Source organism: Aspergillus costaricaensis (genome assembly GCF_003184835.1).
Source record: "Aspergillus costaricaensis CBS 115574 unplaced genomic scaffold BO79scaffold_57, whole genome shotgun sequence".
Taxonomy (NCBI): Eukaryota; Fungi; Ascomycota; class Eurotiomycetes; order Eurotiales; family Aspergillaceae; genus Aspergillus; species Aspergillus costaricensis.
Window position 1 is genome coordinate 46,821 of NW_020291857.1, and position 27,270 is coordinate 74,090.

The 27,270-nt window shown below is 50.2% G+C and overlaps 10 protein-coding genes across 10 annotated transcripts; 6 read left to right on the top strand and 4 right to left on the bottom strand.

Annotated features, from left to right (window-relative positions):
* Window positions 1-132: 132 nt before the first annotated feature.
* On the bottom strand, window positions 133-1,938 carry BO79DRAFT_241209 (SHNi-TPR domain-containing protein). The gene is made up of 2 exons (XM_025685094.1): window positions 699-1,938; window positions 133-610 (listed from the first exon to the last, which is right to left on the bottom strand). The coding sequence occupies exons 1-2, from the start codon at window positions 1,746-1,748 to the stop codon at window positions 323-325; spliced, it is 1,338 nt and encodes a 445-aa protein (XP_025534217.1). The 5' UTR covers window positions 1,749-1,938; the 3' UTR covers window positions 133-322.
* Window positions 1,939-2,072: 134 nt separating this feature from the next.
* On the top strand, window positions 2,073-4,565 carry BO79DRAFT_248847 (DNA polymerase epsilon noncatalytic subunit; the record flags this gene model as incomplete). Its single annotated transcript, XM_025685744.1, has 2 exons — window positions 2,073-2,089; window positions 2,225-4,565. 2 exons carry the CDS (start codon window positions 2,073-2,075, stop codon window positions 4,563-4,565), a joined length of 2,358 nt encoding a protein of 785 aa, XP_025534218.1.
* Window positions 4,566-4,819: 254 nt separating this feature from the next.
* On the bottom strand, window positions 4,820-8,659 carry BO79DRAFT_68569 (mediator of RNA polymerase II transcription subunit 14). The gene is made up of 2 exons (XM_025689599.1): window positions 7,707-8,659; window positions 4,820-7,643 (listed from the first exon to the last, which is right to left on the bottom strand). The coding sequence occupies exons 1-2, from the start codon at window positions 8,403-8,405 to the stop codon at window positions 5,019-5,021; spliced, it is 3,324 nt and encodes a 1,107-aa protein (XP_025534219.1). The 5' UTR covers window positions 8,406-8,659; the 3' UTR covers window positions 4,820-5,018.
* Window positions 8,660-9,594: 935 nt separating this feature from the next.
* On the top strand, window positions 9,595-11,847 carry BO79DRAFT_68585 (MFS transporter). Its single transcript, XM_025689600.1, has 3 exons — window positions 9,595-9,630; window positions 9,771-9,983; window positions 10,043-11,847. The coding sequence occupies exons 2-3, from the start codon at window positions 9,824-9,826 to the stop codon at window positions 11,725-11,727; spliced, it is 1,845 nt and encodes a 614-aa protein (XP_025534220.1). The 5' UTR covers window positions 9,595-9,630; window positions 9,771-9,823; the 3' UTR covers window positions 11,728-11,847.
* A 764-nt stretch (window positions 11,848-12,611) lies between these two features.
* Window positions 12,612-14,898, top strand: pdiA (protein disulfide isomerase PDI1). Its single transcript, XM_025683106.1, has 4 exons — window positions 12,612-13,275; window positions 13,344-13,722; window positions 13,823-14,262; window positions 14,327-14,898. The coding sequence occupies exons 1-4, from the start codon at window positions 12,914-12,916 to the stop codon at window positions 14,691-14,693; spliced, it is 1,548 nt and encodes a 515-aa protein (XP_025534221.1). The 5' UTR covers window positions 12,612-12,913; the 3' UTR covers window positions 14,694-14,898.
* A 305-nt stretch (window positions 14,899-15,203) lies between these two features.
* On the bottom strand, window positions 15,204-16,899 carry BO79DRAFT_68594 (uracil-DNA glycosylase). The gene is made up of 3 exons (XM_025689601.1): window positions 16,202-16,899; window positions 15,668-16,127; window positions 15,204-15,603 (listed from the first exon to the last, which is right to left on the bottom strand). Exons 1-3 carry the CDS (start codon window positions 16,561-16,563, stop codon window positions 15,304-15,306), a joined length of 1,122 nt encoding a protein of 373 aa, XP_025534222.1. The 5' UTR covers window positions 16,564-16,899; the 3' UTR covers window positions 15,204-15,303.
* A 489-nt stretch (window positions 16,900-17,388) lies between these two features.
* Window positions 17,389-19,912, top strand: BO79DRAFT_204851 (transcription factor domain-containing protein; the record flags this gene model as incomplete). Its single annotated transcript, XM_025681814.1, has 4 exons — window positions 17,389-17,475; window positions 17,544-18,711; window positions 18,833-19,773; window positions 19,834-19,912. 3 exons carry the CDS (start codon window positions 17,389-17,391, stop codon window positions 19,525-19,527), a joined length of 1,950 nt encoding a protein of 649 aa, XP_025534223.1. The 3' UTR covers window positions 19,528-19,773; window positions 19,834-19,912.
* A 1,399-nt stretch (window positions 19,913-21,311) lies between these two features.
* Window positions 21,312-23,292, top strand: BO79DRAFT_291245 (uncharacterized protein; the record flags this gene model as incomplete). The annotated part of the gene is made up of 2 exons (XM_025688973.1): window positions 21,312-22,010; window positions 22,070-23,292. The coding sequence occupies 2 exons, from the start codon at window positions 21,312-21,314 to the stop codon at window positions 23,123-23,125; spliced, it is 1,755 nt and encodes a 584-aa protein (XP_025534224.1). The 3' UTR covers window positions 23,126-23,292.
* A 357-nt stretch (window positions 23,293-23,649) lies between these two features.
* BO79DRAFT_211948 (actin family protein) lies at window positions 23,650-25,612 on the bottom strand. The gene is made up of 3 exons (XM_025683107.1): window positions 25,386-25,612; window positions 24,795-25,293; window positions 23,650-24,722 (listed from the first exon to the last, which is right to left on the bottom strand). The coding sequence occupies exons 1-3, from the start codon at window positions 25,426-25,428 to the stop codon at window positions 23,846-23,848; spliced, it is 1,419 nt and encodes a 472-aa protein (XP_025534225.1). The 5' UTR covers window positions 25,429-25,612; the 3' UTR covers window positions 23,650-23,845.
* A 275-nt stretch (window positions 25,613-25,887) lies between these two features.
* On the top strand, window positions 25,888-27,086 carry BO79DRAFT_233358 (telomere length and silencing 1 family protein; the record flags this gene model as incomplete). The annotated part of the gene is made up of 3 exons (XM_025684285.1): window positions 25,888-26,270; window positions 26,341-26,729; window positions 26,836-27,086. 3 exons carry the CDS (start codon window positions 25,888-25,890, stop codon window positions 27,084-27,086), a joined length of 1,023 nt encoding a protein of 340 aa, XP_025534226.1.
* Window positions 27,087-27,270: the final 184 nt, after the last annotated feature.

The following is a 27,270-nucleotide window of genomic DNA, read 5'->3' on the forward strand; positions in this document are numbered from 1 at the left end:
CTTTGTGCACCAGACGGCTCTGATTCTTTGATTCATTTTCTCCTTTTCTCCCTTATGGTTCGTTGGGAGCTACCTTAATCAGTAATAATAATATGTGGTATCACAATAAAATTCACAGATAACTTGGTGGCTATTTCTGTATAATGTATAGTTATTTCTGCGGCCTCGCTTCATTGGGTATCATATCCTAATTAACGCTCTAAACCTTTGAGCAAATGCTAGCATGATAGATCACTTTCTCAGGTGATCTCTAGCTGCTACAAAGGGTTGATAGACAGAGCACCAGACACGTTGATGCCTCTGGCGATCAGTATACCCAGGTTCATTCAAGGTTATCGCCTGCTCGTGCTCTCTTTGTATCGCCTCCCGCGCCCTCTTCCGGAGCCGATCGTTTTGGTACAGTCTCACTCTTCTGGGGTGGCTTCTTGCTCGCAGGTTTTCTTTTGACAAACGCAGAAAGGTCATTTGCTTCTTTTGTGACAGCATCGAGATGGGCCTTTTGCTCCGAAGGAGAATGCCCCATAATCTGACCCAAAATACCCTTCAGCACTGTGTTATCTGCATCGCTATTCTCAGTAGCAGATACTGGCGGGCGTCGAAGATCGACGAGCTGTCAACGTTCTTAGTAACTGTAGCTGAAGCAAAGGAAGTAGGAAGGGTATGCGATGAAGGGATTTGGAAAGAAGGCTGTTGCTTACCCTTTGCTCCATGTCTGCTATGATGTCTTTGACATTTGCTATTCTTCTCTTCATAGCGGTCACCTTGTCCTCATCCAATGAATTATCGTCGACCAACTTCTTCTGTTCTTGATCCATCCTCAGACGGCAGCTTTCAATAGCCTTTTCCATTTGAGCTGCGGCCTCTTCCCTCATTTCCTCGTCGACCGGCCCTTTGAGGGTACTGTCCTCTTGGGAGCTGTCGTTCTCATTTTTGACGGAGCCAAATTCTAGGGCAAGAGAAAGCTTGTAGTGACATTCTGCAACAGAAGGATCTTCAATCGGAAACAGAGACTGCCTTAGATCCAGAGACGTCCTCAAATCCGTCACCGCATCTAAAAACCTTTCTGCCTCCAGTGAGATCTCCGCCTGTAAATCGTACGTATCCGCGAGACGTTCTTTGACGTGCCTGAGATCTGGAGGTAAATCTGCGGATTTCCCTTTGCCAATTCCCTCCTCTATCGTAGTCATCTTTTTGTGGTATAGCACGCGCGCCAGGTCAAGAACTTCGAAGGCATTGGCAAAGTCGTCTTCGTCATCGGCCGCAGCTTCCTCACCGTCGGCCTCGTCTTCCGAATCCGAGTCGTCAAAGTTCTCATCACCAGTGAATTGGAAGTATGGCTTAGCTGGGACATCACCAGTATTTGACTTCTGGGCTCCCGCGGACTTCTCAGGTGGGCCCTGGGCGACAGCTTTCTCAACGATACCTGCGGTTGTGGCTGTTGCCGCAGCGGATGGCCTCTCGACAGATGCGCTGCTCGGCTGTGATTCTCCAGCTACCTTGGACCCAAGCACATCGCTCTTGCTGACGGCAACATTATAGAGGGCTTTTCCGTAGGCAAATAGTAAATCTGCATTTTCCAGCGCTAGTTCTCCGTTGAGCTCTGCTTGAAGTTCCGTGGCCTCAGAATATAGCTCTGCAGCGGCGTTGTAATCCTTGATGGCATCTTTGGCGGCAGCTTGCTTGATAAGGTCGTCCAAAGCTGTTTGAGTCTTTGTACTATCGTCTTTCGGGGATGTAGTTGGTTCCATAATGGATGTGTGTGGTTGATGGTAATATAATGGACGAGGAATGAACCAGAACCAAACCAACAAGGAAATCTCTCCAATAGGCGGGGGGAAATAATGATAATCGGGGTGGAAAGGGGAGTGTAACGAAAGGAGGTTACTCTGGCGAATTTTATGGTGCCTTTGGTCGAAATAGGTCTGGTGCGATGATCAGTGCATGAGTACTGAGAAAAATTAAGGATAATGGCCTTGTAGGTTGTCGCAAAAGTGGAACAAATCGCGTGGGGGACGCGCGTGCCGCCATCACCACCGCCACGACGCGTTCTGCTTGATCTACTCCATACGTCAATGGCTCGTCCAGGTAGGTAATGATTGATCAGTCAACCAGCGTTGGCAGGATCACCTTGTACTGACAGCGGTTCTCAGTTCTTCCCTCGCCCTCTCCATTTCCTTGAGTTTTTCCCTCTTCACCTATTCTGAGGAACTCTACGGGTTTCTAGTCGTGACATTGTCCCCGCACGATATCCGGCAGTTAGACGCGCATTCGACCAAGAGCGGATTTGCGGTACCAGTGTCGCAGTCACAATTTACTATCTGAATATGGACTCGGACCCCGTACCTTCATCGTCACCCGGATTTGGAACTCCCGCCTATCCATTCCGAAAGAACAGACCCAATGCGCTGCCTACGAGGACATCGGTCCTTCCCATACTGCTCCCTCCTTCGACTCTGCGGCCTGTGGCCTTCCGTACCTTCACGCGCAAGCATAACCTAACGATATCCTCCTCTGCGCTTCAAACACTAGCCACCTTCGTGGGGAAGAATTGTGGCTCGGCATGGCGCGAAGAAGGTCTCGCAGAAAGAGTACTCGATGAAGTGGCCAAAGCCTGGAAGAAAGCTGGCGGTGGTGTCATTGTCGATGAGGGTAAGGGCGCCTCACTGAAAGCCATCCTCCAGGCTTTAGAGAGCAATATGAGTGGGGGAAGGGTAGTCTCTGGGAAGCACGCCACGTCAGATGAGGTCCCATCAAGAACGACAAGCCCCGGCCAAGGAACCAGACGCTCTAGGGCCGATCCGCCAATGTATGCAGCGGCAGGGCTGGAAGGAGAAGGTTCAACAGAAACTTCTGATGTCCCCTCACACCCGAGACATTGGGTTAAAGTTATCGAGGCGTTTGATATACCGCGATTGACCTATAATGCGGATAAGAAATACTTCGAAGTCGCAAGATCAAGGCCTACCCTGTTCCCCCCATCCTCTCACAGGACGAATTTGTTCAGAGATCGTTACAATGTCATCCATCAACGTCTGCTTCGGCATGAGTCATTCCAATCACCGTCTGGTCCCTCGCGTATCTTGCGCCAACCACCATCTTCTTTAGCGGTTACCCAAGGCTACAAGCTCACACCAATCGCGAATTTACTCGGGAGAAATGGCACATCACACCTTATTCTAGGTTTACTCTCAACGTCCCCAACGGGCGACTTAACACTGAGCGATTTGACGGGAAGTATTTCCTTGGATCTTAGACACGCGCGGATGGTGCCTGAAGATGGAGCTTGGCTCGCTCCAGGGATGTTTGTCCTCGTTGATGGGATCTATGAAGAAGAGGAAAATGTCAGGGGGTCCACTCTAGGCGGCAATTCCGGGGTTGGGGGTGCCATTGGAGGAGTTTTCGTGGGCGTTTCTATTTGCGGTCCTCCCTGTGAGCGGCGGGAGACATCTCTTGGGATGAACAACCAACAAAGTGGCAGAGAGGTCAGTTCTAGTGGAGGACTTGGATGGATTGACTTTCTGGGAGTCGGAAGTGAACGTGCACGTGGCCCGCGAATGAGGCAGATTGAAACCAACTACCTGCGAGATGTAGCTAAAAGCGAGCGCCGGTTAAGGGTGGCTGCTTTGGGGGAGGTCAATCTGGATAACATGCGCACTCTGGACGCGTTGCGGAAGGTCTTCAGCGTCTATCACCAATTGCCTTCGGAGGAGCGGCCAAGCATATTTGTCCTGACGGGGAATTTCGTGCAGAAGGCGATTATAAACAGCAGTGGCCAGGCGGGCAGCATTGAGTACAAAGAACATTTTGATGCTCTCTCCTTGATACTGTCGGAGTTTCCTTCATTGTTGCAGCACTCGACATTCATATTTGTTCCGGGCGACAATGATCCATGGCCGTCGGCTTTCTCAGCTGGCGCCGCTTCCCCAGTCCCCCGCCATTCGATTCCAGAGTTATTTACTACCAGGGTAAAACGTGCATTTGCTACTGCCAACTCGCAGTCGGACTCCTCACAGTCGTCTGGGCCTCCTGGGGAGGCAATATGGACTTCAAATCCTTCCCGCCTTACCCTATTTGGGCCTGTCCATGATATTGCGATATTCAGAGACGATATCTCTAACAGATTAAGACGAAACGCTGTAAACCTCTCCCACGGCGCCGACACCGCGATGGCTGAAGACGCGCACGCATCTCCTGGGGAGACTACCGACCATCTCGAACCTCACAGCCAGAGCCCACAGACAGGCACTGATTCTAATCCAACCCCGAGTACAACTCTTTTCGCTCGAAGGCTTGTGAAATCGATTCTAGACCAGGGCACTTTGTCGCCTTTCCCGCTTTCTTTGCGGCCCGTTTTGTGGGATTACGTCTCTTCCTTACAGCTGTATCCGCTCCCAACTGCAATTATTCTTGCAGATCCAGAGGCCGCACCGTTTTGTATAACGTATGAGGGCTGCCATGTGATGAATCCTGGCCGGCTTGTTCCGGAGGGCGAACTATCGTTTGTCCGGTGGATTGAGTATGATGCCGTCAAGAATCGAGGCAGGGTGCAGCAGGAACGCCTGTAGCGGGAAATTACGTGACGGAACTTATGCACTAGGTGCTTGAAAATATTAATTTCTTGCGAGGTTAACGACTTGGTGTTGTGTAAATATACAATTGTGTTTTGACGTACGGTGAGCGGTTACATTCGCATCATGCAATGAACGGGTATTGTTATAGGACACAGTAGAAACGATTTTCCCTTTTTGGCCCTCCGACACCCAAGGCATATCTCCTCACCTCATTAGACAATATTCTTCCCAAGACTTTATAATTCAACCACAAGGAGCACATGCCAAAACGTATGCATGCGTTCGGCTACCACAGCAGCTGGCATAATAGGGAGCCTCTAATCACAAAGAGCTCGACTTGTAGACACTGTACAAGACGCAATGATGGTCGAGAAAACAAATACGTTTCAAGTGAAAAGAAAATAGATGCCTAAGATGCACTAGTCCAGGTAGTAGTCATGAGCGGTTTCAGTCGATCATGATTATGTCCTCTTTCTGCGCTGCCGTGTCTGCCTGGGAAAGATTGCTTTTGTCGTTCGGCATGGTTGTAAGCGGGTCTGAGAGGGAAAATTTAGCACCATCTGCAGTCCCTTTTTCGGTTTCCAACGCCGAGGTGCCTGGATTGTTCGATCCACTAAAGTTGGCAGCAGAATCGGCAGGATCAGCCCGGGAGGCAACAAAGCAATTCTCAAGTTCTCGTAAGAGGTTTCCGACTTGGTTGACTTCTGCCACGACTCCAGTTTCAAGCCCTTTCCAGCCATCGCCCTTCGATGTATACAGTGTCTGTCTGAGTCTGGCTGTGATACTGTCATTGTTCTTACTATTTCCTTGGCTGTTCGCGTCCTTGAGTACCCAAACCAACCGGTTTTGATGCGAAGCAGCCACCAATTGAAATCGAGCCTCGTCCCCAGGGTAGTGAATTTGGTACGTCTTAGCGTTGCGCACTGTTACGTGCAGTCTCAAAGGCCCGCTGTATGAGGGATTGGCCATTAGCTGGTCCAAAGCCCTCATCAGGGGAAGCGTAAGCGTGAGGAGCTCAACAACGGTCTCAAGTCCCGCCTCGGTGGAAGAGCGGTTTAGACTAGACGCAAGGGAATCCTGGATTCGGCGGTGCGGGTTTTGAAGACCGAACTGTATGCCTAAACGCAGACCAAATAAAGACTCGGACCTAGATGCCAGCTCAGTAGGGCTAAGCTCCATGAGTGATTCGTTCCTTGACAGATGTATATTGAGGCTAGCCGCAAGATCTCTCTCTGGACCATAAACAAAGGATATACTCGATAGCGAGAAGGTCCGAATCTCTACCTTTTTCCGTTGCAGTGACTCAAGAACGGAAAGCACACACTCAAGCCTCTGCAAATTCTCAAGAAGGCTGGCGATGACCGGGTGACCCGCAGGTGCAAGCAAACGCATCGCAAAGCCACTGCCTCCCTTTTGAAACACTAGTGAGCGATCCCAGCTCGAGATAAGTGGACCTAATGTAGCCGTAGAATCGACCAAGTTGCCATAAGCTACCATGATAGCGCACTTCTCACGAGGATCAACTCCATGGAAAGCAAGACGAATAGTATCTCTAATGAGACTCTTCTTCTTTGCCTTGACGGGCATGGCTGCCCTAAAGACACTAGGAAGAGTTGATACATCGTACCGGACAAGGATATCTGGCACTCGGAGATCAGGTTCAACCTTCAACTTATGTGGCGGGGGATGGAACTTGATAGACTGCAAGTCCGACAAGTAGCGTGCATTGGAATGAATGGCCAGAATTCCTGAAAGACTGTGTCCGAGGTTTGCGAGGTATGCATCGTCAATATCATAGCGTGCGGGGAAGAATGAATCTGTGACAACCTGAGCGGAACGGAGGACAGACTGGCCACGGCCGCTTCCATGAGGGACGGGAGGACCCTTTGCAGGCACCGTTGGGCGAAGTTGCACAACCCACCAAGAATCGCTATCCATGCTGCTAGTTGCTGCCACAATCCAATTCCGTCCCCAAAGCTGATGAGAAAAGAGTGTGAAGCGTAGCACATTCGGTGGGAAGATCCTTCGAATGTCAACTTTCCATGCCCTCGGATTGAGTGGCTCGAATCCTAGCATTTTGACCTTGGATTCTATTTCTTCTATAGCTGCATTGCAGCGGATTCGAGCAACACGGGAGACAATGTCCTCAACAGAGGATCTTTCAGGATTGCGCTCTAGATCAGAGCGGTCCGAGACAGTCGGTGTGGCTGACAAGATACTCATTCCGGACATGGGTTCAATAGACACTCGAAGATGCCTAGTTTCTGTGAGCTGGGCATCGAGTTGGCAATCACCCGGCTCAGTTCTTGTTAAGTGAGCACGCAAGGATAGGAAGCCAGTTGAGAAAAGCGAGCTTTGTCTTATCTTGTTGTATGCCGAAGAAAGGATGTGGGAGACATGCAGTGCGATGACACTTCGCAGGACAATCTCCATGGAGAGATTTTCTGCATCAAAAGCAATATCTTCACATGGCACCTCGCCCCCATCCCTCATCCAGCGGAACTTCAAAGACGGTAACCCAGGGCTTTTGCTGTCTGACTTGCGATGGCCGCTCCTGATTCCGATCTCAAGCCAGCTTTTAGCTCCAGGCTTCAGTGTCCAGTACTGAACGACAAGTGTTCGGTGCAATAACTCAACCCGCAAACATTCAGACCAAGAACCTCTAGCCAATTCAGTAGCTTGCTTGAATAATATGTTGACTTTATTAGTCAACACCAGGTTATGTAACAAGTCGAAGCACCCGGTCAAGCCACTATTTTGAAGCACGTCATTAATCGTCATTTCGAGCTCGTTCAATAATCGACCCTTCAAAATTGGTGGTGAAGGCGAGAAGAGGAAACGTATATCGACAAAGAAAAACTGCGAATTTTCGTTCTCTTCGCCAATGGAGAGGTCGAGTTCGAATTCGCCAGGGACACCAAATGTGACCCGGCCATCATGGACCCGGTAATTTCTGAATGGAGGAGGAATCTCTTCTTGCACCACGAGTCGTGCACCGATTAATCGATTGATTTTCTGTAATTTCTTGAGCGTCCCTCGGACGGTCAAGCGCCGTGGGGGTTTGTAGCCGAGCTAAATTTCGGCGCAAACAACATTAGAGAGATGGCCAATACTGTAGAAGATAACGGAGCTTACATCGGACATTGACGCCACCTTGCCCCTCGACAAGACTTCCAGTGCGGTCTTCAGATCAGGATTTGCTACCTGTGCCTGAACGAGGTCTCTTTTCATGTCCCCAACCCATTGTAACGCATTCATATACGCTTGATGCCGGGTGCGAATGAAATTCTGAATGTCGATCAATTTACTAACATCAGCTGCTTGTCGACTCCATTGAGAGAGGACGAGCAGCTTTATGAATTCGGCTCTTTTAGCGTGAGAAAACTCTAATATTCGAAGCTTCTTCCGTATGTTTCCAGGAGACTGATTTCCAGGCGACTTCCCAGTAGTTGGAGCTGTCGAGGGGTGAAATTCATGAGAATTCACCTGCATCTCCGCCATTTCAGTAATCAAGTCCGATAGATCGTTCCAGCACTGCTGTACGGACCTATTGACCAACTTCGTGAAAGGGAAGAACCCCTGTGTGATATGGGGCAATTCAGGCAGTCCTTTAGTTATCCTTGATGCATGATTTGCTGAGACTGTCTCCACGCTTCGACTTTGACTGGCGGTCTTTTCGACACCATTAACATGAACAGGACCATCTTGTGCATTGGCGCCATTGAATTGAACAACTTCTCCCCGAGGATGTGACAGTCCATCTTGAGGATAGGTGTTACCTGTCCCGTGTCTTAGTCCGCCAATGTTGGCATTGTCCATGACGACTCCCGGCATGTTCCGTGCATAAACGTGCTCCTCGTAGAGTTAATCCCTCCCCTCCTTTACCCCTCGCACAGCACAGAACGAGCGGCTCAATATGGGGCCTTTCTGATACCGGAGGAACTGGCACCGGGGTAGGGAGGGAAGCTGGCTATGCTGGGTAGGTCGGCCGAAGACTTCAATGTAATGCCATTTATGTTCTCTCAACCAGGGCGCAAACGGTTGGTTTATGGTTAGCGACCGGATCGAGAAACTGTAACTGGCGCGTTATGCGCTCAACGTAGGGGGGCGGTTGACGACTGATTGAATGAACTCAGACCGAGGTGTTAGGGTCTCGTAGCTCTGGAGGATCCTCAGATTGAGGCAATGGCCCAGCGCATAGGCTTGGCTGTGCACAAAAGTGGCTTGATAGATATAACTTAGAATTTGCCTCGATGGGACAGAGATGCGACGCTAATTTGGAAGATGTGACTGCCGTGTGATATGCAGGGTATCGAAAACCGAAGGCGGGGAGCTAGGTGATGTCAGAATAACCCTTTATAAGAATAGAAGACGTGTAAAAGACATTCGCAATTTGAGTGAGTGAAGCGTAAATACTGTGGGATCAAAGGTGGCGGGATGGATACCAATATGCTTGCGGAAGCGTTGAGGATCTGTGAAAGTACTGGTGGATGATCGAAAGATGAGGCCTGCGCGATGCGATGCAAATGCATGAGCACGGGATCAGCCAGTAGCTAGATTTTGGTGCCTTTGTGCCTTAGTTTTCTGCCCGGCTAAAATTACAATACAATACATTAGCTTCGCTGAAGTGAATCAGCCGATAGTATATAACAGGTAATATAAATACCACTATCATACAGTTACACCGCATTCCAGGACCAAAGGGTTAGGTTCTCCGAAGCCTCCACCAGCAAGTTACCTGGTCAGAGAGAGCTCCTTAGCGCTTTAGATAAGTAGATAAGTACTCGACCCAGGTCTCCAAGCTTCCTCCATCCCCGGCCGCGCTATACGGTTGTCGGACCGGAGAGCTATCAATCAACCTACTACTAAAACTTTATTAATCAGTTCCTGGACAGAGAACATCATTACGCCCTTCATTTGTTGCTTTTGCTGACGTTTCCTCCCTTTTTCCGAGCTCTGCCTGTTACTCGCTTCCAGCCTCACCGTCATCAATAGCACTACTATTATCCAGCCGACATCTTTCCTGCAGCTTCCGTTTCACAGCAAAGCAAGCTCAATTGTAAGTAGCAGGTTCCTATTCATTTTTAGCTATCATTATACGTATAGCCTACCTATCAATCTACTATCAATTTACCAAAGCCGCCGTTTGTACGACTTGTTCCAGCGTATACGTTAACCAGCTTCAACAACATTCTACAGACACGCGTGTTCGGTCTAGCTGTTCTCAATTTTGGATATGTGAGCAATTCATAATGCAGAATTGCACCAATTCACCGGAAGTTCAAACCGCTTCCATTCGTCCTCCGCCTCCAGAATTCCCCGGAGATGACACCAGACCGACATCTAAGAAGGAGCTCGCTGGATGGTACAGCTATGGCTGGGCTGCCGAGGTTTTTACAGTGTGCGCTATGGGTATGTATCTCTTAAACAGGCGGAGAAGTAAAATTTGTACACCTTCTAATACACTTTAGGATCGTTCCTCCCCATCACCCTAGAGCAAATGGCTCGAGACCGCGGTGTACTTCTTTCGGATAAGACAATACCGTGCAGTGCTTCTTGGAGCTCTCTAGAGCCGACCTCACCATCGGGGACATGGAACACCATCTTTGATGCCACTGCATCTATCAAACCAGGCTCACCGAGAACAAGCCAGTGCATTATCCATATACTCGGCGTTGAAGTCAACACTGCAAGCTTCGCTATGTACACATTCTCACTGAGTGTGTTCATACAAGCCATTTTGATAATATCAATGTCAGGTGCTGCGGATCACGGAAGCTACCGCAAAATGCTGTTGGTCATCTTTGCACTTATTGGCTCCGTTTCTACGATGCTGTTCCTTGCAGTCGTTCCAAGGCTCTACCTTCTAGGTGGGTTGTTAGCGATTATAGCTAATACATGTTTTGGAGCTTCTTTTGTACTATTGAATTCTTTTCTGCCTCTGCTGGTTCGCTATCATCCCATATTGCTGGGTGGACATGGTGAGGAGGATTCACCCGCCGAGACCAACCATGATTCGACCTCTACCGCCGATGGCTCGGGTCAAACCGACGGAACTGAAACAACATCACTGCTTCGGCCAGAACAAAGCCGCAATGCCTCTTCTACGGGCGATGAAACTCAAGTGTTTGCCTCGAAAACTTCTCAGGAATTGAAGCTCTCCACAAAGTTATCCTCAAACGGGATCGGCATCGGATACATAGGTGCAGTGATACTGCAAGCCATTTGCATCCTAGTTGTTGTCGAAACTCACCAGACAACATTCTCGTTACGCCTAGTCCTCTTTTTGATTGGGCTCTGGTGGTTTACCTTCACCATACCCGCGGCAATGTGGCTACGTGCCCGGCCCGGCCCGCCCCTTCCATATGGGAAAGAGACTCGTACATGGACTAGTTATATGGCATACGCTTGGAAATCTTTGGGCAGAACAATAATGCGCACTCGACATCTGAGAGATATCGTGTTGTTCCTGGCAGCTTGGTTCCTCTTAAGTGATGGTATCGCGACAGTCAGCGGGACCGCCGTTCTGTTTGCAAAGACACAACTGGGAATGCAACCAGCCGCTTTGGGGCTGATAAATGTCATTACGATGATTGCAGGAGTCTTTGGAGCATTCTCTTGGAGCTTTGTGTCGCGGGCATTCAATCTCCGAGCTTCACAAACGATAGTTGCTTGCATTGTTTTATTCGAGCTTGTGCCGCTCTATGGTCTCTTAGGCTTTATCCCCGCAATTAAAAGCCTAGGGTACTTAGGCCTCCAACAACCATGGGAGATGTACCCTTTGGGTGTCATATACGGACTCGTCATGGGTGGACTTTCTTCATACTGTCGGAGCTTCTTTGGGGAATTGATCCCTCCGGGATATGAAGCTGCATTCTATGCTTTGTATGCCATCACTGATAAAGGTTCCAGTGTTTTTGGTCCCGCCATTGTTGGAATCATCACCGATCGTTACGGGGAAATCCGACCTGCCTTCGTCTTCCTGGCTGTCCTGATCTTGCTTCCTTTACCATTAATGCTCTTGGTCGATGTAGAGCGTGGAAAGAGGGACGCGCTTTCACTTTCGAAGGAACTCGAGGGAAGAGCCAGACAGGAGGTACCGGCCTATGGAGCTGTCACCCAATGCCCGTCTCATAACGCGAACCTAGTGGAATAGAGGCGATAGGATGACTCGTAATTCATGTTTTTACTCGTCTGAGTAGATGTGGCAATCACCCGAAGGTGTTACTATGTGTGGCCGAACGATGGCCCTGTTTGTTTTACCCCGGGTCTAAGGGACTGGATTGATTATTTTAATGGCGCTTAGTAACTATATAGGCGGCATGCGCCGTGCCTGATGTCCACCAGTACTTGCACCTAATTACCCGGCATAGTAGGTAGACACAACGGTGTGGAGGAGGAGCACAATAAACTGGGCTGCATGTAGATTATTGTGTGATTACTATGGTTAAATAGAAGTAATTCGAGACCTTGCCATGGAATGTGGCCAGCTGGAAGGTCCGCAGGAGTAGGTTCAACCCTTGGAGGGTGGAGGGGGGGGGGTAGGGTAAAGGAGGAATGACTTGAATACCAAGTAGTATCTAGTTAGCAACTACGGAGTACAGCCAGTAAATAACTAATTTAACCTAGTAACTGAACCGTTACTTAATTAAGTAATAAAGGGATCCAAATTGGTCGATGTAGGGGCGGTACCTCGGTACCACTAAGACAAAAGTGGGTAAGTAGCTCCCCAGGGGAGATACACTATGGTCTCACAATAATAACTAATCATCATCATGGATACTGGTGTCCCATGTGCCTGAGCATGCATCTATGTCTACTACCATCCCTACCGGGTCAATCGACCAAGTTGCTAGTAGCCATCGGTTTACGTATCTACCTGGTACTACCCTTTCTTTAGTGAAGTATGCCTAGATTACCAGTCCCTTGGTATGAAGGTCCCTTGCTGTCCAGGGCGGGTCTGGTTGAGCCAGTCAGAATGCTCAGCAGGCCAGCTGACTGCAGAAAGAACAGACTGTCCTCATCGCCTCTTCATAGCTACAGGAGTAGTGGATTAGCTAGTTAATTCAGGCGGATCAGCCTATGATACTACTGTACTATTTATTTAAGAACTATTTGCCTTCCCATTCGCCCCCATCGCTCTTTTCTCTTTCGGTAGCTTCTGCTCTACGCATCACCTGCCTTCCTCTCCCTCCCCTCTCCTCCCTCTAATCCGGGCGGTCTATTGTTTATTTTCATTGACTTTCGAGGTTCTTCGAAAGCCACTGGGAAAAGCAGACATCCCATCGCGATACCCCCTCCCATTGTCCCCGACTCCGCTGCTATTTCTTCTGTATTTCAAAATGCGCTCCTTCGCGCCCTGGCTCGTTAGCCTTCTCGGAGCATCCGCGGTGGCTGCGGCTGCTGATACCGAGTCTGATGTTATCTCACTGGATCAAGACACATTTGAGAGCTTCATGAACGAGCATGGTCTCGTCCTTGCCGAATTCTTTGCTCCTTGGTGTGGCCACTGTAAAGCCCTCGCGCCAAAGTATGAGGAAGCAGCCACGGAGCTGAAGGCGAAGAATATCCCTCTGGTGAAGGTTGACTGCACCGCCGAGGAGGATCTCTGCCGGAGTCAGGGAGTGGAAGGTTACCCTACCCTCAAGATCTTCCGGGGTGTTGACTCTAGCAAGCCGTACCAGGGGGCGCGTCAAACAGAATCGTGAGTTCAAGCCTCAAAAAACGCTGTCATGTATGTGATGTGCCACTGACCCATACGGTGTTTCCTAGTATCGTTTCCTACATGATTAAGCAGTCACTTCCTGCAGTATCCTCAGTGAACGAGGAGAATTTGGAAGAGATCAAGACCATGGACAAGATTGTCGTGATCGGTTATATCCCGTCCGACGACCAGAAAACCTATAAGGCATTCGAGAAATATGCTGAGTCTCAGCGGGATAACTACCTCTTTGCTGCAACGGATGATGCGGCCATTGCGAAGAAGGAAGGTGTCGAGCAGCCCTCCATCGTGCTCTACAAGGACTTCGATGAGAAGAAGGCTATTTACGATGGCGAGATCGAACAGGAGGCCATTCACAACTGGGTGAAATCCGCTAGTACTCCCCTTGTGGGCGAGATTGGCCCCGAGACCTACTCTGGCTATATCGGGGTAAGTAGGATCTATTCGTCAACCTGGCATTTTCTTGCATTTCGGCTTGACTTTCGATGCCAACTTTCTGGCTGGACTGGCTAACCATTCTTGAACGTAGGCTGGAATCCCATTGGCCTATATCTTTGCCGAGACCAAGGAGGAGCGCGAAAAGTACACCGAAGACTTCAAGCCTATTGCCCAGAAGCACAAGGGTGCCATCAACATCGCTACTATTGACGCTAAGATGTTTGGTGCCCACGCTGGAAACCTCAACCTCGACTCTCAGAAATTCCCGGCATTCGCCATCCAGGATCCCGCAAAGAATGCCAAATACCCCTACGACCAGGCCAAAGAGTTGGATGCCGAAGAGGTTGAGAAGTTCATTCAGGATGTTCTGGATGGCAAGGTTGAGCCTAGCATCAAGTCGGAACCTATTCCCGAGTCTCAGGAGGGCCCCGTCACGGTTGTTGTGGCTCATTCCTACAAGGATCTTGTCATTGACAATGACAAGGATGTCCTGCTCGAATTCTACGCACCTTGGTGTGGACACTGCAAAGCGTAAGTCTATACAATCCTCCCGGGCTTACTGTACGAGCGCAACCAATTAACGATCAATATATAGTCTTGCTCCGAAGTATGATGAGCTCGCAGCTCTCTACGCTGACCACCCCGATTTGGCGGCTAAGGTTACCATCGCCAAAATCGATGCGACGGCCAACGATGTCCCGGACCCGATTACTGGATTCCCTACCATCCGACTTTACCCCGCAGGTGCCAAGGACTCTCCCATTGAGTTCTCTGGCCAGCGCACTGTCGAGGATCTTGCCAACTTTGTGAAGGAGAATGGCAAACACAACGTCGACGCCCTTAATGTCGCTCCTGAGGAAGCCCAGGAGGGCGGTGATGTGACTGAGGCTGCTCCCTCCGCTACGGAGGCCGAGACCCCGGCTGCCACAGAGGACGAGAAGGCAGAACATGATGAACTGTAAACGGCCTTCCGGTTATGATCCCGCTTAGTACTGTGCCGTATCAATCATTAATTATCTGAAATATCGATTTTCCATTGTCGCCATTTGTAATTTCTTGACCAATCCGTTATTGGTTGACTTTGTTAGCTAAATTGACCAATTTCTATATGGCCAATGTGGTGAATATACAATTTACTCCACACTTGTCTACCTTTATGAAACTCAGGCTTGTCCGAAACTGAAGTCCACGGAAATCCATGTGTAGCATTCACAGGTGAGCCCGATGACTGAATCTTACTCTTGCCCGTAGACAAAGGCTGGGTTGGCACGTCAATGACTGCAACAGTTGTTAATCCCGACACCGCGACCCCAAATCCAAGCGAAGTGTGTACTAGGGTCGAAAGAGCAAAAGAGCAATAAGACTTAGACATCTAAACCATACATCATCACCATCTCAGTCTCACGCAAGCGGACACGGTGAATAATACCGTGATTCATGACCCAGAACGGTGGCTTGATTTTAATCACGACTTCACTCTATTAGCTCCCTCGGGTTATGAGCAGTGGAAATAGAGACGCAATGAGGGAAAGAGACTTTGTGAAACTTTTACGAAGTACCCAGTGTTAGCATCTACCTGGTCACTTCTGCTGCTGCTAGGGCTTCCAGCGCATCGAGATCGTCTTCAAACTCGTCAACGGCCTCGGTAGATTTGGCAGGCTCTGTTGTTTTGGAAACCTCTTCCTTCACCAAACTAGCATCTGACTCCTTAGCGATAGCTTTTTTCGGGGCACCAGTGAGAGCAGGGCTTTGGATGGTGGTAAAAGGTGAGCTGATTTTGCTCTTCGAAGTCAATGACCAGTCGATGACTTCGTCGGCACCATAACGTTCAGCAAGCCACTCATTGCATTTCTTAAAATGTTGGTTTCCGAACTGCAAAATAATCCAACGTCAAAATCATATGGCCAATAACCGATGGTAACAAGAATCTACTTACGAATCCTCTTGACGCACTTAGCGGGCTTGGATGGACCGATTGCAGAACATAATGCTTCGCTCTATTGATGCCTGTCACACGCTTCCCTGCGGGTGTTCCCCATGCAAGAAAAACAACTCCGCGCGTCCGTACTCGGGCCACCAAGTCTATGGCTTTCTGCGTGAACAATTCCCATCCCTTGTTTGAATGGCTAGCGGCCTGGTGTGCGCGTACAGTCAAGCAAGTGTTTAACATTAATACACCACGCTCAGCCCAGGGTATGAGAAGGCCACCCTTGTTTGCGGGTCTTTGGAAAGAGGGATAGTCATTATGAATTTCGTTGAAAATGTTGACGAGGGAAGGCGGGGCAGGAGTTGGAGGGCGGACGGAGAATGCAAGACCATGAGCCTGGTTATAATTATGATAAGGATCTTGGCCGACGATGACCACCTTCACCTTGTGGAGAGGCGTATGACGAGACCTAGTATTCAAGATTAGTTACCCCGATTGCTCATATAAATGATAGCGTCAAATTGGAAGACGACGGCGATTTACCATGAGTAGATATCTTCTTCGGGAGGAAAGATTTTAGCCCCCGATTGCTTTTCCTTCTGAAGGAAGCGCTTCAGCGCTAGGAACTCCGGCTTGACGACTTCCTCCTTAAGCTGTGCCAGCCAGCTCTCGTCGAGAGTGTCAATTTCAAGTTGGAGGAGCTCCTTTTGTTCTGGAGTCAATGAGTCGACCCATTTCTGCTTGTTGAAGCTCGATGAAGACGAAGTGGGCTTTGGGTCGTTGGGTTTGCTTTTGGGGGCCCCGAAGAATGAAGTGATGCTTCCATTGGCCTTGGGTTTCTTGGAATCGGCCTCTGGTGTCGTCAAATGATTAGCATCACGTTTCATGCCCGCCCTACCGGCCATGTTGCCGACAATCGTGTGTCGCCTTTTGTAGGTGATTGTGAGAAAGTATGTCTCCAGAGAATGGGGGCCAGGAAGATCGATTGGGAAGAATTGAATGAGACGAGGCAGATGATGAAGTAGCGAAGATAAAGCTGGGAAGGGAACTTGAAAAATCACAAAAGTGAGGTGAGGGTAAAGAAGGAGAAGAACAAGAAAGAGGAAGCGAAAAAGAAGGACAGAGAAAGCCCTTCACAAAAGCAATGGACTCACCTGGGTGACAGTATCCTTCGAATAGGTCGAATCGTCAGGAGATAATGCATAGGAATGGATACTCAAGAAACCCTTCCAGCCGCAGCGGAGCACTTGCCGGCAAACGCGTCGCAGTTGCGCGAAACCACGCGTTAATTGGGCGTCCATGACAGGTCCGGACCGTCTGGGATGAGGAATTTCAATTCTCCGTTCGATAAGAATTGGATGTCGTCACGGCGTAATCTTCGTGGTACGCGCTATCCAATACTTCCCCCGTAAGTTACTAGAGCATAAACTACATTGTAATGACTACTACTAGTAGGAAATAAGTTGATCCTTGGAGATCTAGACCATTGCTTTCCTTGCCTATCGACCAAGGTACGTGCAAGTCAACCCGGGAATATCCCTAATGGCCAGATACACGTTATTTACTCAAACTAAGTAGTTGACCTGGTTAATCGATTAATTACCGTTTTATCATGAACTAGTCGTCGACTTACACAAAACGCTGCTTACCCAGAAAAAATAAGACTAGAAAGCACCTGGCATGGCGAGTCATTACTTTTGAGTCATTAAATAAAAACAAAAAGAAAAGCCATGGAGCTTACTTGGCTTGCCGATACCCCTCAATCTAGACGCCGCACGCGGGCGTTGCGAGCATGTGCGACTTGCCAACGACGAAAGGTATGTGATCCCCCATTTTGTGCTGGACTGGTGGCTAAATTCTGACGAGTTCATCTCATCAATTGAAGAAACGCTGCCGCCATCTAGACACAGCAAACGGCGAAAGCCATGATCACGTCCTACAGACAGGCGCTAGCAGCCATGTACCGCTTCAACGGCAACAACAGAGTACCGCGGTCACCGGCGATCAACCGGTTGAAACGACCCTAGCCGGTAGCCTTAGCATTCCAAGCAGCGTGCCCTCGAGCACCTCCCAAACTGAACGGTTTGTTGGAGATCTGAATCCAGAAGCTGTGATCAGGGAGAAATTGGGCTCTGCCAACGCAAGCCATCTGCGCGATCGAATCGGGCTCTGGATCAGCTCCTCCGACGTTCACGGTCATAGAAAACTTGTGCCTAATACTGATCCTGAGTGGACCGGACACCGTCCCCAAAATGGGCCAGAGCTACAATCCGTCGCATCCGCGCTCAATCAACAACATTCATCTGGTATGGATGCCTGTGGCCGTTTGCCCCATTCTACCCGCCATCATCTGTTCTCCATCTATTTCAGCAAGGTCAACCATATCCTGCCCCTTGTCGACCAGGCATCTTTCACCCAAGCCAACTCGGATGGCGTCGCATCTGTTTTTCTGGAGAGAGCCATTTGCCTTGTCGCTGCTAAAGATAGGGCGGCTGGTCCTCACCTTCGCTTTAGCAATGATGGTCCGCTCATTTCCTCTCGTTCATTCTGCTCTAAACTATATCAAGGATTGGTAGTCGCTTTAAATGTCGGGCTGGAATCTGATAGACTTTGTCGTATCCGCATCTTGACCCTTATGTCACTGCATTGTGAGGGTTACGAAGGTGCAGAAGCGGCGTCTATGCACCTGTGTCAGGCCATTCATCAAGCTCAGACGGTAGGCCTGCATTTGGACCGACCGGGTCGGGCACCCGGCGATTCTCTATTCAACCTTTTCTGGTGCCTATGGGGCCTGGATAGGATGCATGCCTGTATTGGTGGTCGCCCAGTTATCCTCTCCGACTGCGATATCGGAATTGAGAAACCGAAAATTCAGGATATCTCTCCCAGATCCGCCTTTGATATCTGGTTTGCAATATCTGATCTACTGTCGACCGTGATCTCGCTTTATCGACCATCATCGGACCATACAGTTGGATGGGAGGGCGAATTCCCTGCATTTGAAGGCATTACAGGCGATAAATTGCAAGATGACCTGGACTTCACTACACTAGGTATGTCTCTTTAGCATGTCTTTCATCAATCCATGTCTGAGAAGAAATGGTACGGCCTAGCTCAGAGGGAAAGGGGATTGATCTGTTTCCAAGGACGGTTTGCTAATCACGGAAAGAAAAGGTCTCCTTGAGCTCTACTATCATGCAGTTGCCATACTGTCATGCAGATACAAGGTTACCCACCGGTCGGATGAGTCCAGGCCTTCGTATGTCCGCCAAGGCCTTGCTGCCATCCGAATCCACTCCATTGCTGCTATCGAATGCTCCCAAGAGTTACCGCCTTTGCCGATTGTTCCATACGCATTAGCACTTTCTATGGGTGTGTCATATCAACAATTTCGCTCAAGTAAGCTCATCACGCATCTTGATCGAGCCCGAACCAGCCTGGAAGCTTGCTGTACTCTGCTCGAAGAACTGGGCGGGCTCTGGTATTCTGCAGAAGCAACGGCACGACTGGGCCGGAAAGCGTTGCACCAAATTGACGAGGCCGATCTTGGACATCACCAACATGGCCGGGCTGCCAGTCCCGCCACGCTCACAACACAGAATCCGAGGGCGTTTCTCTCCCCGCCTCCGGATTCGTCTTTCGATCCCGCCCAGGGCACTCTGAGTAATGTACGCAGTGGGGCGCCCTCGACTGCGCTAGGGCAGGAACTTCCGCCCCGGCCAATTTACTCGCAAGATATCAGTGCCCCAGACCCTGAACATGACAGCTTTACGGACATCGACACGTTGTTTGGAGATTTCCTCGATCTCTCTCTGCCCACCAATTTCTGGGACCCTTTGTTCATGGCAGAGCCACTTCCCGGGACCTAGTAGGATACCCCCTCAGGAATTCCAGGCTCGGCTTAGGGCGAGCGTAGTCCTGGCTACAGCATCTTCGGGGGCCGGCATCAGGGTCTGCGCGCAGGTTCGCAAGTCCGACGACAAGGATTGGCTCGAATTTGCGCCGATCTTTATTCGCTACCAAGGCTGACGGGCTCATCGCTCGGCCAAGCTTACTTCATGTAGCACTTGAGTAACTCGTCGCTGAATATAGCGAAGTAGCCGGCCCAGACAGAGGTGAGAGCCCAACAAGCTTATCAGATCATCCTTTCGCTAAGATCAGGGCCAATGATCAAGGTAGCGGCAAGGCAGGCAGAGTACGCAGAGGCATGGCATGACAAGGGGGGCAGACTAGTTAGATGGTTCGTTAGGAGAGACAGAGGGAGTCTAGACGTCGACCGGTCTTGACCGGTTCGTGTTGCGGCCAAGTGGAGTCGCCCGACATCAGATCGTCATCTTCCGACGATTCTCATTAAACGCCAGCCGCTGGAGGACCGCCATTGGTGTCCACCGTCCGCATTGTCAATGGAATTATGCTTGTGCTAATTACAAAGTAGCCTCAGCCCCGTTTCCATGAATCCTGGCTCTTTTTTTTTCTTGACTCGTAAGGCCCGGAAGGCCATGAGGGCTGCCTGTCGGCTGCTTGTAATTTTAAATTGTTGACCTCCACTTTCGACCAACTCCCCTCCACCCCCTTTCCAACCCGTCTAGTGTCTGTTCTACGTTTCATTCTTCTATAAACTGGGTGATAACCACTTGCCACCTCTTTCTTCTACAGCCTACTCCGTCTGTGCCTTGTATAAGCTAGCTAGCTGTCCGGGTCCCCAGACTGGAGATAAACCAACCTCAGCCCTAACTAACATCGGCGGGGTCGATTGGGCGCAAATTCCCACTGATTGTTCGAACATTTTCCTCCCTCGCCTCGCCTCGCCTATATTGCTATCAATTTAGTTCCTGCGGCGGTCCCACCACTCTTTTGACACATGTCACGTCTCCCATGTGCAATCTAATCAACAGCTGAAGCTTGCTCGTTTTCTTTCTTTCTTTCTTTAATTACCCAACAATCAAGCAATTAATCACCCTCGCCCTCACCCCACCCGCCTTCCACTTTGTGTCTGCACGGCCGTGTGTATACGTGTGCGTGTGCGTGTGCGTGTGCGTGTCTCCATTTATATACAGCAACGTGTACACGGAGGCCTGCGGACTCCGTTACATGTCTTCATCACAGCCATTAAATATTATTGTCGTTGCTCATATGCGCTCTTTGCTCGACCTGATAAAAAGATTTACTGCAAGGATGCTACTATGAGCAACCCCTTCATTACGCCTAGACATCCCGCTGAGGGTTCGGCCGTGTGCAGCTTGATCGCGAGGAGGTAGTTACCTGTATAATGCTGTTGTTGCGCAGAGCGAGCAATATCACTATATCCCATCATTTACGGATTTGCATTTGAATTACGGGAGACGGAGAGAGAGCGTGTGTGTGCAACTAGAACACAAGGTCACGGATACTGAACTCCAGTTTTTACACCTATTTATGGCGTCTCCAGCGGAAAGGGAAGGACGGTTGGCAGTTTCTGCCAATGCCCGACCAAGCGAGGGGATCAAACAAACCAAGGAACGGCGACCAGGCCAGTTCTCAAGGCACCCAATCTCTCAGCTGCAGGGACCCTTCGAGGAATCGATACAGGAAGCCATTGGCATTGGGAACGGTAGATGGATAGCCAATATTGATGCTCAATCTCGGCGCAAAATCCTACTCGAAAGCCCCAAGTATGAACGGCTTTGTGGCAGGAAATGGCGCCAGAGAGCCGATGAAAGGCAAGCACTCGGTCGAGCTCCGGTCCCTTGGACTCGCTCAGCAACATTGCAAACTGACTGCCTCTAGATATCACCCCCTATGGAAACTCATCGCCCAGATGTCCTTTGGGGTCCACCTCCTAGTCGGAAAACTCGCCAAGTCCGACGTGGAGGTCTTGAAAATCCTTCAGGTTCATGTAGACGAGATGGATGGATTTCTTAAGAGGACCTCGGAAGATTTTCTAATCATCCAGATTGATGTGCGCACACGGAGTAAGTATCTCAGCCTACCTCTCGAGAATCTAATGATTTTCGATGAGATGCTGGAGGAGCGCAATTTCCGTGGCTCTATGATCGAATATAATGACAGGATCGAACACGCCATTGATCGATTCGCAACTGCGATCGAAGATTCCCTGAAAGACATCCAAAAAGGCCGGGAGGCGGTGGGTGCGCTGTGGACATACCTTCAACAGTCAGCCGAAAAGCATAGTCCATTGCCTGTTAGACTACTGGCTGTCTACCAAGCTATGCTCGCAAATGCGGAGGGCTGGAACATAGCACTTTCGAATCTCCGTCGGAAAGGTGTCGCTCTACAATCGGCCCTTCTTCAGCTTGGCCTAGCCACGACAGAACTGCAGCGACGTGTGGGAGTAGCAAGTCGAAAAGCTGTTGTAAGTTACCAGGGTACTGTCAAACCCATAACTGCGTGCCCGAGCTGAGATTTCGACAGGTGTCCTACATGCGAAGTACCAATGGATTGACCCGAAAGAAATCACTGCGGCAACGATTCATGGAGAGAGGCTCATTCGTTAGCGCACCGGCCTCGACTCCGAACAAACCTCTTCCCCGTGCTCCGGACCGTCCGGCGACGGCGACCCTCTCCCGGTCGACTGACCGTAATAGGCTCACGCAGAAGAGTGTTCCGAATCTCAGGGCGGCAAGGGAGAATGACGAGCGTAATGCGCACACGAAGCTACCAGACCGAGCCAAGTCTGTCAACGGTACTACTGACGGCTTTGACTCGGAAGGCTTTGTGCTTAAGCTTCGCCGTCTCTCCAGATCCAAGCTCAGAACAAGGGAACTTGCAAGCGACCATCCTGAACCCCTACCAGTGCGCCCTTCCACTGCACCTTCCAGGGCATCGAAAGCTCGAAGTATATATCTGGAACCACTGAAGTCCCTGCACAAAAGCAAAAGGGAACCAAGTCAGAAGGCTCATACTTCAATGGTGCCAGCCCAAACGGAACGTCCGGTTGCTGCTCAACCTTCAGCGAGACGAGAAACGATGAAGAACCAGTTACTGCAGTATTTCAAATCCGACAAAGTGGTTGATGCTTGGGAACATGAAACGCAGAAAGAGAAAAACAATACCGAGGATTCCTCCCAGGCCAAAAAGGCCGGCCCTTGGAGCGAGTTTTGTGCAGAGTCGTCCATCAATGACGATGGCTGTCTACAAATAAAATCGGACATGGTCGGATCTGATCTGAACAATGATATGGCATGGCTCCAGGAGGATGCTGGTGCGATGAATACTTATTCCTTAAAGCCAAAGAGGGATGTCGGGCCCAGGATCCACGTCCTTTCGGTCCAGTTTAGCCTTGCGCAGGATGATAACGAACTAGAAAACCAAGACCTTGATGCGGAGCTTGAAGATACACAATCGGTCATAACAGCTCTTCCTTCCATACCAGCCGCGCCGGTGAATACGGAAGAATTTCATCCATATTCGCTTTATCCTGGATACACACTCGGGCATCCCTCTGAATCTGCCACGGTCTTCACCTGATAAAGCCTGGATATTTTCAGGCGGCTTCAAGCCTGCCGGGCATGCCATGTGAAAGTCACAAGTTCAGTCTCACTGGGGCCGAAGTACGCCACACATTGTTGCTTTACCAACTGATCCGTTTGCGATATTGAACAAGGCAAGCAGCAAGTCCTTGTGCCTTTCGGGCCCGGGAATATCTTGTAATACCCCCAATACGGATGCTACTCTGTACGACAAATTCTAGTTTCGGCCCTATGAGCCACGCGACCAGAACGCAAAGGCAGTGCAACCACATCAACGACAACAAGATGGGGTGAAGCAAGTATCTATCTATCCTCTGTTGTATATGCGCCTACGTATTTTCGTGTTCACCTTGTAGTTAGGTCGCGGCGCTCCCATGTCAGACGGAACCTTGAGTACCTCAGCAGCTTTGCGGCCATAGGAGCTCGTCTACTGGCCTACGCGCGTAAGATGCACGGCGCAGTACATCTAGCTGGAACCAGTAAACAATATAAAGAAGAGACAGTTACGTCTCGATATTCACACCGGAATTAAATCGTATTAACGGATGCACCGATTCTCCTAGGCTGTAGTCATGAATAGCACACGAAGGTGTTCAGAAAATGATTACGGGCAGTAAACAACAGAAGGTAGAAAAAGGAACATAAATTTTAGAGAGAAGGCGGAGGGGAAGATTGAAGGACGTATAAAAGACGAGTAAGATATCACAAAGGCAATCTTCTACTTGCAGCGTTTCTCGACAATATTCGGACCATGTTCGTCAAACTCCTTCTTGGAGATCCACATCTGATGGAAGGTACCCAAACTGGCGAGGATACTTCCACCGATCCAGGAGCCAAACTTCCGCTCCGCGGTGTTTCCTGGGGCCGATATACGAACGCGTGGACCTGGGAACATCTGCATGAGCTCCTGGTTCAAACGGTCGGTGAAACCGTAGAGTAAGCTGGAGGCACCTGTGACAACAACGTTAGCCAACAAGTGCGGGCGGATGTCGACGTCGACGCCGTTCAGCGCATTCTTGATGAGCTCGGGCACAGTTTGTGCCGGCGTCGGTGCGGGGAATGCCGATTCGGGGTCCGGGATTGCAGCTTTGGCGTCGAATAGCGATTCGACGACCTTGTAGCGATCGACTCCGAAGACCTGGTTGTAGCCGTCGGGGAACTCGAAGGGCCGGCCAGGGCTGCTCTTGGCCAGTTCCTCGTTCGAGACACCGTTCGGTCCTGTGGCGGAGAGCTTGTTGGGGCCGGGCCAGACCTGGACAACACATTCCTTGAACTCCGACAGGGTTCGCTCTTCCAGAAGTGTTCTGTAAGATGCGTCAGGAGCTCTGTCGGGGGCGAAAGTCTTGTATTTAGCTTGTGGGGGTTGGCCGGCATCAACTGCTGTCTTGGAAGAGATCAGGTAATGAGGAGTGATAGTTATCGGCTGCGGGGCGTTCGACTTGAAGAGAGCGCGGATCTGAGATGAGATATAATCACCACCGAGAGGGGAGTGCTGCACTCCCCGCTTCAGTATCATACCGTCGTGGACCGGGGTTACGGAGATGTTAGAAGCGCCAATGTCAATCACAAGGGCGGAAGCCTTGCCGGCCGCAAAGCTTTAGGCGAGGAAGCATGTTAGCGAAATCTACATAAGACTCAGGCCATCGAACTGACAGGTCGGTACTTACGCTGAAAGAACACCGTTCCTGGCTAGATAGAAGGCCGGGGTTCCCCATTTCTCCATAGCAAGCTCGATAGTCTTCTCGCGCGACTTCGTGGGATTCCAGCCGGGCTCCGACATCAGCAGCGGGCTATCAGCAAGCAGCTTCTCCTCGGTTTCCACCCCTTCCATTTCTGTAGATAATTCGCCCTCCGGCACATCGTTCAATCCGTTCTGTAGGGGATTTCCAGGCTTTGGGCCCGTCAGGCGCGAAGTGAAGGCATATTCCCATACTTTCTCTGCCATGTCCCAGTCCTCCACGATTCCATCGCGACCCATTGGGTTGTGAATCGACAGACCGGGCCGGGGCGTAACAAAGATATCATCACCGAAGACCAACTTCGACTGGCCATCTGAAGAATATTTCCCGTAGTATGTCGGAATCAGGGATTTGGGTGTGTCCTCCCCTGCAAATCCAGCTCGTGTCGTCGAGAAGCCGGGGTCGAGCACAATCGCCGACACCTCATCTAGACATTGAAGGGTCAGAAGTGCTAACAAGAAAGTATCGCGCAAGGAATAAATGTGTTCTCAGCTACGCGCAACAGAGGAATTGACATACCTCCGCCATATTCAGCCGTGGAAGGTGGGATGGAGGGATTCATGGTCGGCGTAGACGAGCCAGGCGAAAGGTTTTAGGATGGTTCACTGCCCGAATTCAACCAACGACGCCGATGTGGGAGGGAAAGAGTAATCGAAATTGACGACGAGCGGTGGGGATCTTGTAGCCAACGGTTGCAGCGGGGCAGTTGGCAGAGGTAGAGGTAGTAAAAGAAGCGATTAGAGCAGATGATTGATTGATAGTGGAGGAGGCACGGGTAACTACTAGTTAACTAACTTGAGATGATTGAATGAATAATCGCGGCGCGGCGGGAAGAGCGCGCCGGACTCTATTATCTACTACGTACTACTACCGATTGCTCACCATCTACCGCCATCGCCTCGGTCTTTTATCTCCTTGTTTCACTGCACAATAATTCCTTCCGACCATTCTCTCCATATAAATTATCTCTCAGTGCCAAGTGGGATCTTTATCTGTCCCGGGGAATTCAGGGACTTACTTCATGGAGCCAGAAATTGACCCAGCCTCCCTCTTCCGGCCGGGCAAGAGGCGGAAGTTCCAGCGACGCCGGCCAGAGGACAACGACGAGGAATCGCCTTCTGCGACAGAAGATGTTGCTCGTGTTTCAGAATCATCTACACCTCCGTCCTGGCAGGATGCCCCAAGCTCTGTCCCCACAGCAGAGATTCTTCGTTCGCGACGGCTTCAGCGAGCTCGAAAGGGTGGCATCGAATTCTCCGCCACCTCGCGGCCACCGGCCGGTAAGAATAGTCAAACGGCCGTTTCAACCGTGGCGGAGGAGGATCAAGAAAATGAAAGATTGCGAGCAATGTGCGATCGATTCACGGCCCATACTGGCCAAACAGTTGATGTTGACAAGCATATGTACGGCTCCCCCGTCTCTGTTTCTGTGCTTCGCATGCGCTCCAGCTGCAATGGCGACTAACAAGATAAGGATGGATTTTATAGAGTCTGAAATGGCTAAGCGATACCGGCGCGATAATTCGACCGAGGTTGCGATGCATGATACACCTTCGGCGACTGAACCGAAAGCGGCTGCTCTGTCTTCTGCTGACCTTCCCCAACGCGAACCGGCGTCTCTTGGGAAACTGCACGAAATTGATCTTGGTCACGAGACTACGTTGCAGAATATTGCCCGTACAGAGGCAGCGACGAAGAGACTCGCCGGGGATGGCGATCAAAGCCCACCCACCGAGCAGAGCTCCGGGCCCAAGATGGCCCCGGCAAATGGGGACCAGAAGACGTGGCGCAATCGGAAACGACGGACGAGTGAAGACATCGAACGAGATCGACTGGTGGAGGAAGTATTACGGGAAAGTAAATGTGAGTCTTCCTTACGGTTCATGATATTGCCTTGGGACCAGATTTATCTGGGAGGTTTTTCTTCCTTTTCCAAGTCCTTTGCGCTGACGTATATGTCGATATTCAGTGGATGTCTACGAGGGGCCAGAAGAGGAAGGTGACGAAGCAGTGGGTGAGGATGGGCAAGCGGCCGATGATAGGGTGGCAGAGCAGTTCAGAAGGGACTTTCTCGATGCCATTCAATCCCGGCGTCGTGTTGCGCGAGCAAGGAATACGAAGACAACCAAGCCTGAGGCTCCGCGCGGGCCCAAATTGGGAGGCAGTAGAAGTGCCAGAGCAGCGATGCGGGAGATGCAAGATAAGTCTACCCGTAAATGAGACATTGAACGTTGAGGGAGTTAGTATATATAGAATTCCCAGGAAATACATTTGGGAAGCTAAAAGACTTGAGGCGGGGTCAATTGGTATATTATCTTGTCTTTACTTCTCACTAATATGAATCAAGCTCAAGATTCAACGTCTATTTGGAATGCAAATAGATTCAGGGAAGGGGCCATGACAT

Bases quoted from the DNA above. Each gene is read 5' to 3' on its own strand.
- BO79DRAFT_241209 (XM_025685094.1), bottom strand. From the start codon at position 1,748: ATGGAACCAACTACATCCCCGAAAGACGATAGTACAAAGACTCAAACA. The intron at 611-698 runs GTAAGCAACAGC...GAACGTTGACAG, and splicing joins TAGCAGACATGGAGCAAAGG to CTCGTCGATCTTCGACGCCC.
- BO79DRAFT_68569 (XM_025689599.1), bottom strand. From the start codon at position 8,405: ATGCCGGGAGTCGTCATGGACAATGCCAACATTGGCGGACTAAGACAC. The intron at 7,644-7,706 runs GTAAGCTCCGTT...GCCGAAATTTAG, and splicing joins AGGTGGCGTCAATGTCCGAT to CTCGGCTACAAACCCCCACG.
- BO79DRAFT_68585 (XM_025689600.1), top strand. From the start codon at position 9,824: ATGCAGAATTGCACCAATTCACCGGAAGTTCAAACCGCTTCCATTCGT. The intron at 9,984-10,042 runs GTATGTATCTCT...AATACACTTTAG, and splicing joins TTTTACAGTGTGCGCTATGG to GATCGTTCCTCCCCATCACC.
- pdiA (XM_025683106.1), top strand. From the start codon at position 12,914: ATGCGCTCCTTCGCGCCCTGGCTCGTTAGCCTTCTCGGAGCATCCGCG. The intron at 13,276-13,343 runs GTGAGTTCAAGC...GGTGTTTCCTAG, and splicing joins GGGGCGCGTCAAACAGAATC to TATCGTTTCCTACATGATTA. The intron at 13,723-13,822 runs GTAAGTAGGATC...TCTTGAACGTAG, and splicing joins CCTACTCTGGCTATATCGGG to GCTGGAATCCCATTGGCCTA.
- BO79DRAFT_68594 (XM_025689601.1), bottom strand. From the start codon at position 16,563: ATGGCCGGTAGGGCGGGCATGAAACGTGATGCTAATCATTTGACGACA. The intron at 16,128-16,201 runs GTAAATCGCCGT...CTTGAATACTAG, and splicing joins GAAGAAGATATCTACTCATG to GTCTCGTCATACGCCTCTCC. The intron at 15,604-15,667 runs GTAAGTAGATTC...ATTATTTTGCAG, and splicing joins TAAGTGCGTCAAGAGGATTC to TTCGGAAACCAACATTTTAA.
- BO79DRAFT_211948 (XM_025683107.1), bottom strand. From the start codon at position 25,428: ATGAATCCCTCCATCCCACCTTCCACGGCTGAATATGGCGGAG. The intron at 25,294-25,385 runs GTATGTCAATTC...TTCAATGTCTAG, and splicing joins CACGGCTGAATATGGCGGAG to ATGAGGTGTCGGCGATTGTG. The intron at 24,723-24,794 runs GTAAGTACCGAC...CCTCGCCTAAAG, and splicing joins AGGAACGGTGTTCTTTCAGC to CTTTGCGGCCGGCAAGGCTT.